This window comes from Diabrotica virgifera, chromosome 3 (genome assembly GCF_917563875.1).
Source record: "Diabrotica virgifera virgifera chromosome 3, PGI_DIABVI_V3a".
In the NCBI taxonomy this organism is placed as follows: Eukaryota; Metazoa; Arthropoda; class Insecta; order Coleoptera; family Chrysomelidae; genus Diabrotica; species Diabrotica virgifera.
The window spans coordinates 68629798-68648820 of record NC_065445.1 but is presented as its reverse complement, the minus strand read 5'-3'; the positions used below and the strand labels follow the sequence as shown (position 1 = coordinate 68648820).

The window sequence follows — 19023 nt, the reverse complement described above, 5'->3', positions numbered from 1 at the left end:
CGACATCCAAACTCTAGATCACAGGGTAGACGCATCTCACGTCCAAATAGGACTTTTGTTGGTGTTTGCCCAGTTGATTCATTAACAGCAGATCTATAGGCCATTGCGAAGAACGGAAGGTACTGGTCCCAATCTCGTTGATGATTGGACACCATCTTTGTCAAATACTTGCCGACTGTCCTATTCATACGCTCCACCATTCCATCCGATTGCGGGTGATAGGCCGTGGTCCTTGTCTTCTTCATGCCTAGTTTATCACAGATTCCTTGAAATAGATCGCTCTCAAAGTTCCTTCCTTGGTCACTATGGATCTCCAGAGGTACTCCAAATCGGCTGATGCAGTCTTTGATTAACACATCTGCAATAGTGGCGGCCTTCTGGTCTGGAATTGCGTAGATCTCCACCCACTTCGTGAAGTAATCCATTATCACCAACATGTATTTGCATCCATTGTCACTTTCTGGAAATGGCCCGGCAATATCCAAAGCTATTCTTTCAAACGGACTTCCAACATTGTACTGTCTCATAGGAGCCTTTCTTTTCCGGTAGGGCCCGTTACTTGTAGCACAGGTAGTACATTTCTTACACCAGTCCTTCACATCGTCGGAACTATTCATCCAATAAAATCGTTCCCGAATTCTCTGAAGGGTCTTCTTTACACCAAAATGCCCTTCTGATGGACTGTCGTGTAACTGACGAAGTACTTCGGCTACTCTGCTCTTTGGAATCACCAACTGTGTTCTCCTCACCGAACCATCATCATTTTCTATTACTCGTTTAAGCAAGCTGTCTTCCAAGATAAATGAGTCCCACTGGGCCCAATACGTCTTAACTACTGAGCCTAGGCTTGATATTTCTTGCCAAGATGGTCGACGATTTTCTTCTTTCCATTTTCGAATCTTCTGTAAAACTGGATCTTTTTCTTGTTCTTCCTTGATCTTGGTAGGCGTCCACTCGTCGTTGACCACTGTTGTTCTTAGTACTGCTGCTTCCTTCGACTCTGTTTTGTTGCAATGGGAACATTCTGCTGGACACGGTCTTCTAGATAGAGAATCAGCGTTTCTGTGGCTAACTCCGGCCCGATGCTCGATCTTGAAATCATATTCTTGAAGTCGTTCAATCCATCTGGCTATCTGACCCTCTGGATTCTTAAACTGCATTAACCATTTAAAGGCGGCATGGTCGGTTCGGATTAGAAACTTCCTTCCGTAGAGGTATTGATAGAAGTGTTCCACTGATTTTACTACTGCTAGAAGTTCTCTTCTCGTGACGCAATAATTTCGTTCAGGTTTTGAAAGCACTTTACTAAAATATCCAAGGACTCGTTCCTGTCCTCCTTGGATCTGCGACAGCACTCCTCCAATTCCCACATTGCTTGCATCCGTATCTAAGATGAACTCTCCTTCTGGCAGTGGATACCCTAATATTGGCGCTGTAATTAAATGCCTCTTCAAAGTTTCAAAGGCCGTTTGGCAGTCTCCATCCCAGCAATAATCCCTTGCTTCCTCTGTAAGTCGCGTTAATGGCTTAGCAATATCTGCAAACTTCTTAATGAATCTCCGGTAGTATGTACATAGTCCCAGAAAACTTCTCACTTGATGTTTATCAGTTGGTTCAGGCCATTCCTTAATGGAATCGATTTTTCCTTTATCCACGGCCACTCCTTCTTTGCTGACTATATGACCTAAATAATTGACTTTACTTTGAAATAACTGGCATTTCTTGGGATTTAACATTAACTGGGCAGCTTTAAGTCGATTAAAGACGTCTTCTAAATTCTTCAGGTGGTCTTCAAACGTCTCTCCCAAAACGATTATGTCGTCTAAATACACCAGGCACGTTTTCCAAGATAACCCTCTCAACACATTTTCCATAAGCCTCTCAAATGTCGCAGGAGGGTTACAGAGTCCAAACGGCATAACGTTGAATTCCCATAATCCAGATCCTGTCGTAAAGGCCGTCTTCTCTTTGTCCACTGGATCCATTTCTACCTGTCAATATCCAGACTTCAAGTCCAACGTAGAAAACAATTTACTTCCAGCCAATGTGTCCAACGTGTCGTCGATCCGAGGCAGAGGATAACTATCTTTCTTGGTAACATTGTTCAACAAACGGTAGTCCACACAGAACCTCGTAGTTCCATCTTTCTTCTTGACCAAGACCACCGGAGAGACCCATGGGCTCGTAGAAGTTTCTATCACCCCGTCTTTCTTCATTTCTTGAACAATCCTTTCAGCTTCCTCTCTCTTCGCCTGTGGTAATCGTCGAGCTGATTGACGAATTGGCCTAGCGGTACCAGTGTCAATTTTATGTTTGACAACTGTCGTTCTTCCTGTCTTTCCTCCTTTCGGTACGAATATGTCACGATATTGCCTAAGAAATTCCCTTAATTTCCTTTTTTCCATTTGATTTAGAGATTGGCCTGCAACTGCAACCATTTGGTCGAACTTGTCGTTGGAATTATCTGATGTTGTCGTCTGACGGATTATGGACGTCACGGGTACACAAGTTCCTATTTTTGTCTCCTTCTTGATGGTCACCGGGTAGTCATTGACATTAATCAATCTCACGGGAATTTCTTTAGCAGAAGTAACCAATTCCTTTCCAATTATGATCCCTCGGCCAACCTCCTCGTCGTGGTTCCATGGCTCCATCATAACAGGTGTTCCTTCTACAGTTCCCTGTAGCCGCGCTACGATGATCGTTTCACTCCTCGCAGGCACAACTGTATCTTCTTTAATGGCTGCTAGCACAGTTCTGTCATCATGTGGATGAAGAAATACCTCCTCGTTGCCAACTTTAATTACCCTATTCTTAAAATCCAATTGAAATCCATGCAAATTCATTACGTCCATTCCTAATATAACATCTTCTTCGATGTCTGCAACTATGACAGTATGGACGAACTTTTCTGCTCCGATCCCCAATTGTATCTGGATTTCTCCGTGGATGTTGGCATTTTCACCTGTGGCAGTCCGCAGTCGCAACCTCGTTGGTAAGAGCTTCTTATGACTGTTTATAACTGACGGTCGTATAATGGTTCTGGTCGCTCCGGTATCCACCAACAATGTATACTTTTTACCATTTATTTCTCCATCCACATATACACTATCTTCACGACATTTCAAAGAAGCTATTAGTATGAGAGGGTCTTTGGAAAAGTTGCGGGTCGAAGCTGCCCCCCTAAGGCCGACCCGTTCTAGTTTTCCTGCTGGTGAGTCTCTTGACTGTTATTGTACCTAGGGTACTTACATGAACTCCGTACGTGTCCCATTTCCCCACAATTCCAGCACCTTATGGTCTTTGTTTTCTTGTAGGAAATGCCCTTTATCATATTGACAATCTGGTCCAGTTTGTCTTCATCCTCTTCCTCTTTCACAGTCCTAACTTTACTGTACCCGCCAGAGGCCTGGGTAGCTGATTCGTATTCGAGGGCGGCAGACAAGACATCAACCAGCGTCTTGTGACGAGCTAATCGCAGTGTTCTTTGCATTTCATGATCACGAAGGCCATCAATGAATGTTTGAACAGCCAACTTTTCCATCATGTCTTCGGGAGCTGTTGGATATGCATATCGTACCAACCTGGCAATATCGACCTCGTATTCTTGAAGAGCTTCATCTTTCTTTTGTCTTCGATTTTTAAACTGCGACTGATAGACATGCTCTAAATGTTCGTGTCCGTATCGCATATTCAGTCTCTTTTTAAGCTGCTCGAAGTCATCTGTCTCCTCTACGGCTATGGTCTGGAGGACATCCAAAGCGTCGCCTCGAAGAGCAATAGTGAGGTTTACAGCTTTTTCTTTTTCGGACCATCCGTTCGCTCTGGCCGCCGATTCGAACTGTTTCATGTAGTTGTTCCATGATGACTTTCCGTCGAAATTTGGCACCTTAACACGAGCATGACCTACACTCCCTTCAACTATCGACCGTGGCTCCAACTTGTATTTGGTTTCATCATCTTTAATATCTGTTAAGATGGGTTCCACCACTTTGTCCACTTTTTCCGTTTCCTCCAGTTTCTTTTCTATTTCCTTGATCTTTTCTTCAAAGGTAGATTTTATGGACGATATCTTGTCGTCAAAATCCGAAGTGACTTTAGAGATCTCGTTAGTCATTTTGCTGTCAAGGGATGAAATATCACCCGAAACTTTCTTCTCTAATGATGCAATGTCTGTCGAAACCTTCAAAACATCCGAGGAAACTTGGGAAATTTCACTAGAAACCTTTTTCTCTAACGATGTGATCTCTGTTGAAACTTTGTTCTCCAGCGATGTAATGTCTGTCGAAACTTGGGAGATTTCACTAGAAACTTTGCTCTCTAACGATGTAATGTCTGTCGAAACTTTAGAAACATCGGACGAAACTTGGGAGATTTCGCTAGAAACTTTGTTCTCTAACAATGTAATGTCTGTCGAAACCTTCGAAATCGACGAGATCACAGCAGCATGCTTGTCTTCAAACAAATAGGTTTCTGGATCTTGACCCTCTTCTTGAAGAGCGTTCTTTAGACGTTCGACTAGATCAGCCTTTTTCCCAGTAGTGTCCATGTCTCTCTCCTCTAACTGGTTGCGGAGCTCCTTAACGATCAAATCAGTGATTTTTTTATGTTGTGAAGACATTGTCACACACTTTATTTATTACGATTTATATTTTATTTATTTCAAGTATCCCTACTTCTGCACCACTGTTCTGTTATTTAGAAAATATTACGCGAATTGACTTTTAATTATTATTAAATAAATAAAAGACTTACTTGAAATTGTTTATTTATAACACTTACAATTAACACTTATTTAACAACAATATATCTAATTTATTTTACACTTACTAACTTATTTAAATAATTTGCAAATATTTATTTATCTACTTTAAAAATAACACATAATACATTTCAAACCCGCTCACAACGTAACAATATATCGCGTCGAATCTATTAACTGACTTCTAATTCTAAAAATGTCTGTTTATATAGTTCAACCAAGTGACGTCATATAACGTTGAGGAAACGTCAGTTTTTGGTTGAAAATAACACGTGTTTGAACAGTACGTCAAATAGACGTCTTTTGTAGGTGATTTTAAATACGTAAGATTAATGACGTTAAAATTACGTTTAAAAAACGTTTTAACTTTAGACAGCCTAAGTCTGACGTCACAAAATTGGGAGGAGCTTGCTTGTTTGTATTGACTCCAAACAATTTCGTTTAGGTATAGGTAACGCTAAATGTTTATACGAAATTTCTCATTTATTGTTTACGCGGTTTGTGTCTTGTGTGATAAAATAATACTTTTCATTTATATATTTAGTTAAAGAAAGGTATAAATTAAGAGATTTTTATGCGTTTTTGCTCAGTGAGTTAGTTTAATGCAGTAATTCTTCTTGACAACTATCTGAGGTTATGTTAGTTTGTTTTTAATTAAGCGTTAAATGAAGATATTAAGACAGCGTTAAATTAAGATATTAAGTATGCTGGATAATTTGTTAATAAATTATTTATTAGTTTCATATTTTTTGTTTTTTTTTTATATTTATGTTTCATATTTTTAGTTGTTTCAGATTTGACACAGTAAGTAGGTATATATATTGGATAGATGGAAGTAGGTATATATAACTAGTGAAAATTCTATAATGTGAGGGCTGGTACAATCAATGTTGCTTCTAGCCTAGCGCACAAGCGATCTTAAACAAGTGTAGCACTTATACCTTCGCCACATGGGACGTAGGCCTATAGGTTTCATGTTATGTATCTATTATACTATTTATACTATTTTGAAACATCTGAAAGAGGTCACTTTTTGAAAGTATTAAAGACGTGATTTTACCGACGTGAAAAAAACGTAGATACGATTACGTTTTAAAATCGTCACAATTATGACGTCAAATCGATGAGACAAATACACGTGATTTTCAACGTCAGTACTACGTCATAGAAACACGTCAATTGGTCATTTTTATGACGTGTTATCTACGTTATAAAAACGTCGTTTGGTTGCCTGGGATACAATTTCTACTGATTTCCAGAAACACCAAAAAAAGGTAACATTATTCACAAAGCAATTGTTACGTTAAAATCGAAAATACCAGAAAAGGATCGAACATCATAAATCAAATTAGGTAAACACGTTTCTCTCGCCCGCAGACAGTTCGTCGCGACAGCTTCTGTTGTGGACAGAGCCGGCCTGGGACCGTGACAGTACACTAATTGTACTAGTAACCCACTCACACAGCATTGCCAGTATACGCAAGTGACGATTATTCGCCAAGTACACGAGTCGTTTGAGTCCGGCTTTAGGTTTGAAGTACCGTCTCATTCTCACTCAACGGTGCGCTGTTGCCATGTATAGGGTGCATATCTAATATAAAACTAAACAGTCTGCATTTATATTAAGGATATTAATTGAGACACGCAAAATACTGCATTCTCGAAGAACTTACCGAGCAGCTGAAGACATGGAAAGTTGCCAGAATAATTTCTAACCTCCATAAGTTATACTAGAGTAGGTAAAAAAATATCTAATTAAATGGCTATCTATACCATTATTTAATGCCCAAAATCACAAACCATGGATCAGAATTAATGCAAGAAGTAACACCATACGAAGTTAAAAAGACACTTTCAGAAATGAAAAATAATAAATCCCCTGGCGATGACGGAATAGTGATCGAAACAATCAAACAAGGTGGAACTAAAATTATCCAGGCTTTGACCAAACTTTTCACCGAATGCATTTACCAAGGAAAAACCCCTTCTCAATGGAACAATGCAGTAATTGTTTTATTACACAAGAAAGGTGACATAACATCTAAAAAACTACCATCCTATCAGTTTGCTATCACATATATAAACTTTTCACAAATATCAAAAAAATACTGGACATTAAGTTAGACTTCAATCATCCTAGAGAAAGCTGGATTTAGATCTAGATATAGCACTAACGACCACTACTTCTTCTACGGCATTACAGCTCAAATTGAGCCTTGGCCTCCATTATTTTTTGCCTCCAACCTTGTTTGACTGTGGCTGTTCTTTTCCATGCACGAAATCCTAAAAGGGCTTGCGCATCGCTGTTTACTGTGTCTTCATAGCGTTTTCTTGGCTTTCCAACCGGTCTCTTTCCCTGCATTCTAGCATTCAGTGCTCTTTTTGTTAGCCTATCCTCTCCCATTCTTATCACATGTCCGGCCCATTGCAATCTTTGTATTCTAATGAAGTCTGACAGGGGTGTTTCCTTATAAAGTTGATAAAGCTAGTTGTTGTATCGACTTCTGAAGATTCCGTTTTCCCTCGCAGGTCTTAGTATTCTCCTCAGTACTTTCTTTTCGAATGTGTCGAGTTTGTTTTTGGATGTTTCTTTCAGGACCCATGCTTCACTGCCATAACATACTATTGGTCGAATTAAGGTTTTATAGATTCTCATCTTTGTATTTCGGTGGACACTTTTAGACCGAAATATATGGGAGAGGGCAAAATAATCTCTGTTTGCCTCCGTTATTCTCTTCCGTACTTCTCCATCTTCTGATCCGTCGGCATATATTTCTACTCCCAGGTATATAAACCGTTTCAATGTCATCTTCATGTATAATTTTTTGTGGGACTATATTTCTTCTCGTCTGTATCATTATTTTTGTTTTTTTTTGTGTAAAAAACGACCACTTACTGGTAATAAAAACCCTGATGGAGAAGTCTGCGGAATACAACAAACCATTGGCACTGATATTCGTGGACTACGAGAAAGTATTCGATATTATAAGCCAGCAGAAAATGTCAAAAGCATTGACAGAATGCTGAATAGACCATCGCTACACTAACGTGATCAAATATATCTACAAAAAGGCAACGGCTACCGTAAGACTATCTGAACAACAACAAATAAATTCTGTATACAGCGAGGAGTACGGCAAGGAGACAACATCTCACTAAAGCTATTCACAACCCTTTTAGAACACACTTTTAAGAAGGCAGATCTTAACTAATATGGTATCAACATAAATGGAGAGAAGCTCAGTCCTTTTAGATTAGCAGATGACATCCTCCTTATAGCCGATCGTATGGATGATGCAATAATAATGTTGAGCAAATTATATCACGCTTCCTTAGAGGTTGGACTAAAGATACAAGATACCAACAGGACGCAAATAATGACTAATCTGGTGCTAAATCGTAATATTGTTGTTAATGAATATTGAGCAGACTGTTTATAAGTACTTGGGAAATAGGTTGGGAAGAGTTAACCAGACGTGCAAGCTCCCACATCGCATAGGATTAGTCGCAAACAAGATTTGCGTAACTCAGAGGGCTATGGAGCGACATATGTTTAGTGTCTCACTGAGAGACCGAATCCCTAAAGAATAAATACGTCGTAGAACAAAAACAACAGACGCTGTCGAAAAAATCGCGTCGCTAAAGTAGAATTAGGCAGGACACGTCGCCAGATTGTCAAACAACCGATGGACAAAACGTATTGTTGAGTGGAGGCCACGAGAAGAAGCACTACGGAGCACAGGACGCCCACCAACCAGATGGGCCGACGATCTGAAGCATGTTATCGGTAAGAAGTCTGTGACGGGAGTATTTTATGAAATTCTCTTGTCACTGTGACAGTTGTCATACCCCTCCGATACATCTGAGGGTGGGAAAGTATGTAATGTACTGTTAATTTATTCGTTTATACCGATAATTTCCCACCTCTAGTAGTTTCATCTCTTTTTACTTTCGCGTTGTCATGGTGATAACAATATGAGCAATGAATTACAACAAAAGTTTTGACAGTTTTGTGGTTTGAAAGTAGTTAGAATTTTTAAATGTCAAAGTTCTAAAAATTGTAGAATAGAAATAAATTCCAGTGACGAAGAGTTACAGCTTTTTTTATTTGTTTATCGTAGATAAAATATTTTATGAAACTGTACGTGAAGTACTTTTTGCGAACTTACGCGATTTATAGCACTCGCTCCGTTGTCGCTCGTGCTCTAAAAATCGCGTCCGTTCGCAAAAAGCATACTTCACGAACTGTTTCATAAATAACTATTATAAAATAAAAAATTCACAAGGAAAAAGTTTTCCTGTGGTTGGCTGTATACCATGTAATACAAAAAAAAAACAGTAAAATCCTGTATAAAAGGTATATTTAAAAACCCTCAAAAGGGCCACATCAAAATCACAAAACTAGTTTTCGACTGGTTTACCAGTCATCATCAGTGCTTACGTGCAATGTACATGCTATATGTTAAATACTATCTTGGTGGTTAGCATGTACATTGCACGTAAGCACTGATGATGACTGGTAAACCGGTCGAAAACTAGTTATGTGATTTTGATGCGGCCCTTTTGAGGGTTTTTAAATATACCTTTTATACAGGATTTTACTGTTTTTTTTAATTATAAAATACTCTTGTCACAGACGGCTAAAGATGGGAAACTTCATTAGCGTGCTCATCACTGTATTTCAGAGTGTTTACTCTTTGTCTATTTTGATTGGAAAAGTCTAATAAAATTGAACAGAATATCAGCAAAGAGGAAATGAAAGTTTCAAAAATTTTAGAAAATGATGACTCCATAACAATCCAACCAGCAGATAAGGGAAATGCAACTGTAATAATGGATAAAATACAATATGAGGACAAAATTACAGATCTAATAACAAACCAAATTATACCAAATTGACGAAGGATCTAACGAAGACACTGAAAAACAAGATAATATATAGACCTTTATTCAAATTTAAAAATGATTTAACATACTATCAAAGAAAATTAATGACACCTCATTACAGTAAGACACTACATTTTTATGGAGTGCCGAAAATTCATAAAGCGAATATACCACTTAAACCCATTTGTAGTGTAGTACCATCAATTCTCCTTGTAGTGAACTATCAAAATTTTTATTAAATACATATTATAAAACCATTTTGCAAATAATAATGACACATTTATAAAAAATACACAACATATTTTAAACAAATTATCAAATATTGAATTTAATCCAAATAATATTTTAGTAAGTTTTGACATAAACAGTTTATTTACAAATGTGCCATTAGATAAAAATGTATCAGCTATAATGGAGTTATTAACATTATGTACTAATAATACCTATTTTCAACTAAATAATGAATTCTATAAACAAAATTTTGGTCTAGCAATGGGCTCTTCTTTATCTACATTATTGGCTAATATATTTATGGAGGATTTCGAAACTAATATCATTTCTAAACAAAATTTAAAACCCATAGATAGTATGGTGGGCATATGTAGATGATGTGTTTTCAATATGGCCTCATAGATCATAATTAATTGTTGGATACATTCCTAAATATTATAAACGATCAAGAAGAGACAATAAAATTTACAATGGAAAAGGAATATAATAACACCCTGCCCTTTCCTCGATGTTTTAGTCTCAAAGGATACTGGATATGAGACTCAAGTGCATAGAAAACCAACACATACCAACAGATATCTCAATTACAAATCAAATTACAACATCAACTTTAAAAAGGGAATCATTAAATCCTTATATGATAGAGCCAAAATGACTTGTTCTAACGAAAATTCATTTTTAGAAGAAAAACAATTGTTAACATCTGTTTTATTAAAAAAATGATTATCCTTTATCGTTTATAAATAAAGGAATTCTCAAGATTGGATTGAATGGAACAGAACAACTTAGAACGGGATCCTATAACATTCACAAGAAATAATAAGAGGAAAATATCAATTCCATAATATAAAAGGACTATTCGAGAAAATTAAAACAATAGGAAATAAATTCAACATTTCAACAACATTCAAAACCACAAACACATTGAGATCTATTCTATCTAAAACTAAACCTAACAATGAACAATAAAGAACAAATAATTGTATTTATAAAATACCTTGTGAATGCGAACAATTTTATTTAGGCGAAACATCAAGACCATTAAACGTTAGAATAAGTGAACATCAATCTTATATTAAAAAATAGAGAATTTGATAGATCTCAAATATGTCAATACGCATGAGATAATGAACATAGAGTTCAGTGGAGAGATTCAAGTATAGTCCTGAAAGAAACAGATAGTAAAAAGAGAAAAATCAAAGAAGCGGCTCTAATTATGCTAAATGAAACCAATTGTGTCGCAAATTCCTCTGTAGAATGCAGTAGGATGTGATTACCCATACTAAAAGAGAGGTCAATAGAAATAAAATACCACGATTAGAGTGAATAACATATTGAGTTAGTACATATTTTATATTTTAGTATTATTTATATATCTATGTAGTATTAATATTATTTATAATTTAAAATAACATATAGGTATATATTAAAGTCAGAATTTGGTATTAGTTTTGAGAGTAAACTAAATGTAAGACCAAATACTTACGATGTCGGGATAGTGTCACGAGGTTTCTTCCTGGTTTTCCTCGTGATTTACTATGGAATCTCTAACACGAGAATTTTGCTGTCACCGTTGCATGTAGTTGTCTTTTTAAAGACAGATCACATGCTATGATTTTTTTGTGACGGATATTCTTGAGTTAGGGTTGATTTCATGTAATCGAATGAACTATCTTTCAGTACAGTCGTCCCAGGAACACAACTCATAAATGTTAACAATATCATTTTAAAATCTTCTACAATGTACTTTAAGATGTATAATATGTGTCTGAATTGCTGCTATAAATGAGTCAGATTAAATAAATTATTAGAAGAATTTTTTACTAAGCAACAACATTTTTGTTTAATTTACTTATTAATATCTTGTATTTTGACAACGACATCCGATTTGGACGTCAAAACGTTAATAAAATCATTTTTTTTTAGTTACATTGTGGCTTATTTCTCATTTAGAATAGTAAATTACAAAAATGCCACAAGGAAATAACTTCAGACCAACATCTGTCTATTTTTTCTCAATTTCAGGGAATTGAGGTTTCGGAGGAATGAAACACAAGGAAATAATTATATTAGATTTTTATTCTTGTATACTAACAGTAATACTAGATTACGTATGTAGAGTGACTAGTAAAAGTTATTGAAACATAACCAATACTTTTTAAACTTTTCTTCTTACGAATCTTACCAAAAATAAACACAACTGAATTTGAAATAAAGACAAAATGAAATAAAGACAGTAACATTTTTGCATTTCTTCTTTAGAAACTTATTCCTCGGTAATAAGTTTTCTGGCTGCTTTACATTCTGGACACTGACCAACCATTTTAGAATCTGTAAAACATGAGTTAAATTTTATGTTAAAATCTTATACGTGAAAATTGTATCATTTGTGTAAGCTACTGGGAATAATTACTGTTACACACAATTTTATTACACATTAATAACCAAAAAATCAAGCAGTTTTCGGAGAAAACTCATTTCAACTTTTTTAAAGTGTCTACAAAAAGCTTTATTTTTGTTTTTTTTTATGAAAGTTTCTAGCATCAAAACTAAGCAAGTTACGCTTAAAATAAATTTGGTCCCTTTTTTTGGTAAAAAAAATCGAGAATATCATCCTCTAACCAAATGAAATTAATACTAGGTTGTTCAATAAGTTTTGCGGTTTAATGAGAAAAACACAATTTTCTGACTTGAAATACACTTTATTATTCAGTATAGTCTCCCTGAACATCAATACACTTGTTCCAACGAGATATCAATTTATAAATTCCATCCCTGAAGGGAGAATAAGGAAGGGCTGCAAAATACGCTTCCACAGCTGTTATACTCATCATTTGATAAAAACGCTTTCCACGCATATATTTTTTTAGGTATTGAAACAAATGGAAGTCGCTAGGAATCAAATCTGATTAATACTGTGGATGCTCCAACAATTCAAACTTTAATTCATGGTTTTAGCCATTGGTAAAATGCTCATAAGACACGGTGCATTGTCCTGATGAAAAATGATTTTTTTTCTTTTGCAAACCGGGTCTTTTTCACGATTTTTTTCATTCTGCTGGTCTAAAAGGTTACAATATTATTCAGAATTTATTGTTTTATCAGTTTGCAAGTAAGCCACAAAAAAATCCTGTCACACCACAAAAACTGATGCGCTAAAATCTTCCTGGCGGATTTCTGGACACAAACTCGTTTTGGAGCCGAAAAACCAGATTCTACCACTCTTTAACCTCTTGTTTTAATTCAGGATCATGATGATAGACCAAGTCTCATCCATTGTGATGAATCTACGCACAAAATCTACTCATCCTTTCGAATATGCCCTAAATATTGCTGAGAAATGTGTTGGTGTTCCGTTGTCAGCAAATGCGGCTCCCATTGTGACCACAGCTTTTTGAAACCCAATACTTCGGCCAAAATATTGCTTACACTGCCCAATAACATGCCTAGGGATTCTACTAAATCACTTTCAGTTACTCGACGAGTTTCCAATACTGCGTTTTTTCTACGGTTTCTGCTGTTTTTGGGCTTTCTTGACGTGGATCGTCTTCAAGGCTTGAACGACCACGTTTAAATTGAGCAACTCACTTTTTCACTTTTTTACTAAAATAATTGAAGGCGAAAAGTCCTTATACACTTTTAACATTCGTTCATAAATTTCCTTTGCTTTTAAACCTTCCAAAAATAAAAATTCAATCACTGCACTATACTCGATTATTTCCATTGTAATACATACTGTAACACATCGATACTAAATGGCTTCTAAAAAATAATGAATTGACATAGATTGAAATAAAACTTCATCTACGTTGTAACGATATAACAAAAAAAAAAAAAAATAGGTTAGTTCTCTCTTATCGAACCGCAAAACTTATTGAACAACCTATACCGCTTTACAATTTACTTTACTTATGTATTTCTAATACGATCTGTAAGTTAGACAGGTTCAAAGTGCTTATTTTTGAAAGAGTTGTAGTTGAAAGGGCTTGAATGAGTCGCTAATCACGAATTTATGCAAATTTTGAATAGTCATATCTTTGTCAATTTTTGTCTTAAAGAAAAACAAAAAATCCAAAATAATCAGAAAAGCAAAATCTACATTCTTTTACTCTTCGAAATTTTTCATATTACTAATACTATTTATATTATTTTCAAAAGAGGTTTTTTTAATAAAAAAAAAAAAAATTCACTTTAAAACCAGTGTATTTCAAAAATAAGCACTTTGAACCGGTGAAAGTTAGATCATATAAACAATACGTAAGTACCTAAATTGTAACGCGGTAACGATTCATTTCATTTGGGATGCTAATTAGCGGCTGATTTTCACGATTTTTTTTACCAAAAAAATGGGTCAACTTTATTTTGAATGTAGTTTGCTTAGTTTTGATGCTAGAAACTTTATAAAAAAATAAAGCTTTTTTTAAACACTTTACAAAATAGTCGAGGAAATGAAGCTGAAAAAATGGCAAAACCTCGCAATTTTTTCGTCCAGCATCGATTTGTACAAAAATTTGGGATTAGGCTCATTACACCCTCTAGTTCATTTTCTATATTGAGCCGTTGTACGCTTTTGGTTTTGTAAGGGTGAAAATTACCCCGAATTGTAAAAAATTATAAAATAACATTTTAAACTTTAATATTGTCAACATTTGGTTCTTATTAGTTACATAATGAATGTTTTATGCTTTAAGATATACTACCATAATATTTCAACCCTTAAAACCACCCTTGTTGGAGCTATATATAAAAAAATTACTTATCCTAAAAGAATAATTTCGGCTTGCATCGATTTTTGCAAAAATTTGGGATCGGCTTGCAAAAATTTGGGATTAGGATCATCTCACCCTGTACTCCATATTATATATCATGCTTAAGGGCGTTGATTATTTTTAGGGGTGTAAACTACCCCTTATTGTCAAAAATTATATAAAACATTGTAAACTTTAATATGGGTAAAATTTGGTTTTGATTGGTTAAATAATGATTGTTTTATACTTTAGGATATAATATCATATTTCAATCCTTAAAAACCACCCTTAATAACATTACAGTTTTTATAAGTAGATATTTTAATAGGTCTGTACAGAACAAAAAGTAGAACTAATGAATTACAAAAACATTTATTTACACAAAAATACGAATTTACAAATATGTACAAATACAAATAGTTTTTTAGTCATCCTCCAGTATACGAACCGGTTCTGTGGTATTATACATACATACATTGAAAATTATCCATGTTTTCGAAAAAAAAAATTCGTTTTATAAACATAGCTCCTTCATTTTTGGCGGAGAAAAGTTTTTTCAAAAATGACTTTGTAGGATTTTTGAAGAGTTATAAGACTGTGTAAACTAGATTCCGTAAGATCCATCAGTTTTTAATTAGGGTGGGTTTAAAGGGCTCGAATAAGGGGGTGTTTGTTCGTAAATAGAGGTTTAAAACAGCTATATCTCTAACTGTTCACTGTAGTGAAAATCTATGCACAAGGAAGTTTTAGTTATTAAAGAAGCTAAAATTTAGTAATCTATCATTTTTTTCGTATCTCCAGTATTTTCGGAGATATTTTGAAGTAAAAGGTGAAAAATGGGAAATTCCAAAAAATTAATTTTTCTTTAAACTCCAATTTTTCTAAAATTAGGCCTTTTAAATGGGTCAAACTTCTTGTAGTCTAAGAGCTGGGAGCGGATTTTGTGCGTGATAAGTAATATGGAAAAGCTATACGGGGATATGTTGAATTAGTTGTGTACATGACTTTCACCAATGGCCGGAAACCAGAGTTGGGGCCGAGGGTAGTTATAAGGGGTCAAAGTCGCGGATTTTATTATTTTTTTTATGACGCTCATGATCGAGATAGTGCACCAAAATTTGGGAATAAGTAGGTCATGACGTACCTAAGTAGAATCTCTAGGGGCTCAACGTTGCGTGGCCGACAAAGGGGTGGGGGTAGGGGTGAATATAAAAAATATAACGGGTTTTTTGCGACGTTCGTGATTGAGATAGTGCACCAAAATTTGGATATAAGTAGACCATGACATGAATAATTAAAATCCCCAGAGCCGGAAACCAGAGTGGGGAAGGAAAGCAGTTATAAGGGGTCAAAGTTCCGTTTTTTATTATTTTTTTTTGTGACGCTCATGATCGAGATAGCGCGCCAAAATTTGGGAATACGTAGGTCATGACGTAACTAAGTAAAATCTCCACGAGTGGAACGCTGCGTGGTCGATAAAGGGGTGGGGCAGGGGTGAATATAAAAAAATGTAAGGGGTTTTTGCGACGTTCGTGATTGAGATAGGTCACCAAAATTTGGGAATAAGTAGACCATGACATAACTAAGTAATATCCCCAGAGGCGGAGACCAGAGTGGCGGACGAGGTTAGTTGTAAGGGGTAAAAGTCGCGGTTTTTATTATTTTTTTTGTGGCGCTAATGACGGAGATAGTGCACCAAAATTTGGGAGTAAGTAGGTTATAACGTAACTAAGTAAAATCTTCAGGGGCGGAATGCTGCTTGGGGTACAAAGGGGTGGTAAGCAGGGGTGAATATAAAAATATATGGGGGTTTTTTTGCCGTTCGTAATCGAGATAGTGCACCAAAATTTGGGAATAAGTAGATCATGACATTACTAAGTAAAATCTCCAGGGGCGGAACGCTGCGTGGAAGACAAATGTTGTGCCGGGTCACAAAAAAATAATACACACTGCGACTTTGACCCCTTAAAACTACCTTCATCCCCAACTCTGGTTTCCGGCTCTGGGGATTTTACTTAGCTAAGTCATGGTCTACTTATTTCCAAATTTTGGTGCACTATCTCAATCTTGCACGTCGCAAAAAACCCCTTATATTTTTTATATTCACACCTACCCCCACCCCTTTATCGGCCACGCAGCGTTCCACCCCTGGAGATTGTACTTAGTTACCTCATGACCTACTTATTTCCAAATTTTGGTGCACTATCTCGATCATGAGCGTCACAAAAAAAATAATAAAAACGGCGATTTTGACCCCTTATAACTACCCTCATGCCTAACTTTGGTTTCCGGCTCTGAGGATTTTACTTAGTTATGTCATGGTCTACTTATTCCCAAATTTTGGTGCACTCTGTCAATCACGAACGTCGCAAAAAACACCTTATATTTTGTGTATTCACCCCTCCCCCACCCCTTTGTCGGCCACGCAGAGTACCACCACTGGAGATTTTACTTAGTTACGTCATGACCTACTTATTCCCAAATTTTGGTGCACTGTCTCGATCATGAGCGTCATAAAAAAAATAAATAAAAACGGCGGCTTTGACCCCTTATAACTACCCTCATCCCCAACTCTGGTTTCCGGCTCTGAGGATTTTACTTAGTAATGTTATGATCTACTTATTCCCAAATTTTAGTCCACTATCTCAATCACGAACGTCGCAAAAAACCCTTTATATTTTTTATATTCACCCCTACCCCCACCCCTTTGTCGGCCACGCAGCGTTCCGCCCCTAGAGATTTTACTTAGTTACGTCATGACTTACTTATTCCCAAATTTTGGTGCACTATCTCGATCATGAGCGTCATAAAAAAAATAATAAAATCCGCGACTTTGACCCCTTATAACTACCCTCGGCCCCAACTCTGGTTTCCGGCCGTTGGTGAAAGTCATGTACACAACTAGTTTAACATATCCCCGTATAGTTTTTCCATATTACTTATCACGCACAAAATCCGCTTCTATCTCTCCGACTATTGGGTGTATTGATAATACAAATATAAACGGAATTACAGAAAGGTGAAGACCAATTTTTAATCAGGAGGGTAGTTAGGGGGCTGTTTGCACTTATTTTTTCATAGAGAAAAGCAGGTACCGACGTTTTTTTGATCATAAGTCGCTTAATTTTCAGACTAGAAACTTTTTATTATTTTTTTGAAAGCCATAACTGTATACTTGAAAAAAGATTATTTAAGTTTTTCTCGAAAAATGCAAAGTTTTTCCGTTATTTTACTTTGAATATTTCAAATTATGCATTTGACGAAAAAAGCTAACTTTTAACATGCCATATCTCGGTTTGTATTGGTCTTATAATTTGGTTTGTGTTACTAAAATATCAATTTTGATATCTACAGTTTTTTTGATTAAGTGCATATTTCTCGAGGTATTCTCAAAAAACCCTCTAAAAAAGTCGATTTTTTCATCGAAAAACTGTTACTTTCAAGCGCGAATAACTCGAAAAATATTAGTTTTACGAAGAAAATGTAAAAATCATTTTTTTCTTCGATTTACATAGTTAAAATGTAATAAAAAAATTCAAGCCCCCGAGAGGGGGTGGTAACCACCCCCAAGGTTTTAGTGTACAGCGGCATGATATAGAAAATGATCCTTGGACTATTCCCTACCTTCTGTGAAAATTTCAAGTAAATCCATGCTGGACGAAAAAATTGCGAGCCAAAATGCTTCATTTCCTCGACTAAAAGTGTTGATGAGTTTGTCGCGAAAATTGCTTCATTTTTTGGTTATTTCACATAGAAATGACCTTACCTTACTTATATTGGTATATAATCCCTAGAAAAACTAACATGTTTAGTTTTGACGTAAGGTGAATAATCCGGGCCAGATTTATCGCAGATTATAACTTTAAATCCTCCTTTAGCAAGGCCGTAAAACGAAGAAGGCCTCAACAAATCACTAGAAAACTTCCATCCTAAATGATTTTCACAACTGCTACACTTCATAATTGTCCATGCATACCTAAAAAATATGTATTATGGTTTACTGGTTCCAATATCTTTAAATTATAACTACAATCGTTAAAGGTGTAGTAATTGCACCTTAAGGCCGATGCCGCACTGCAGGAAGTTTGGTAGGATGGTGGATACCTGCCTGGTGACCATCCAGCTACTTATACCACGAATAATACAACGACGGTAGCCGCAGTGGCCTCCCACTACCATCTAACCATCCGGTGGTCCGCCAGGCGTCTATCCACCCATATCCCATATCAGTCGTGTTTGATAATCCATCCGGGTAGCCGCGCTATAAATGAAAGCGTAATAAGTGCTGTGTATAAAAGAAGGGCAATTTGGGAGCCAGCAGACCCACTATGTGACGAAACATGACTTAAAATATCTGTTTTATTTATTCTTTGCAGTTGCATTAAAAAAAAATCC

The 19023-nt window shown here is 36.0% G+C and overlaps 1 protein-coding gene across 3 annotated transcripts in view; it reads right to left on the bottom strand.

Moving 5' to 3' along the window:
* Positions 1-11941: 11941 nt before the first annotated feature.
* Positions 11942-19023, bottom strand: part of LOC126881114 (protein cereblon) — a 68368-nt gene continuing 61286 nt past the window's right edge. For 2 of the 3 annotated variants that reach the window (XM_050645163.1, XM_050645164.1), the window contains exons 9-10: positions 18395-18604; positions 11942-12211 (exon numbers count right to left, since the gene is read on the bottom strand). In XM_050645163.1, coding sequence (XP_050501120.1) covers positions 18400-18604 — 205 coding nt within the window. In that variant the 3' untranslated portion in view covers positions 11942-12211; positions 18395-18399. The remainder of the gene's footprint in view (positions 12212-18394; positions 18605-19023) is intronic. The other variant, XM_050645165.1, reaches the window with a different exon arrangement.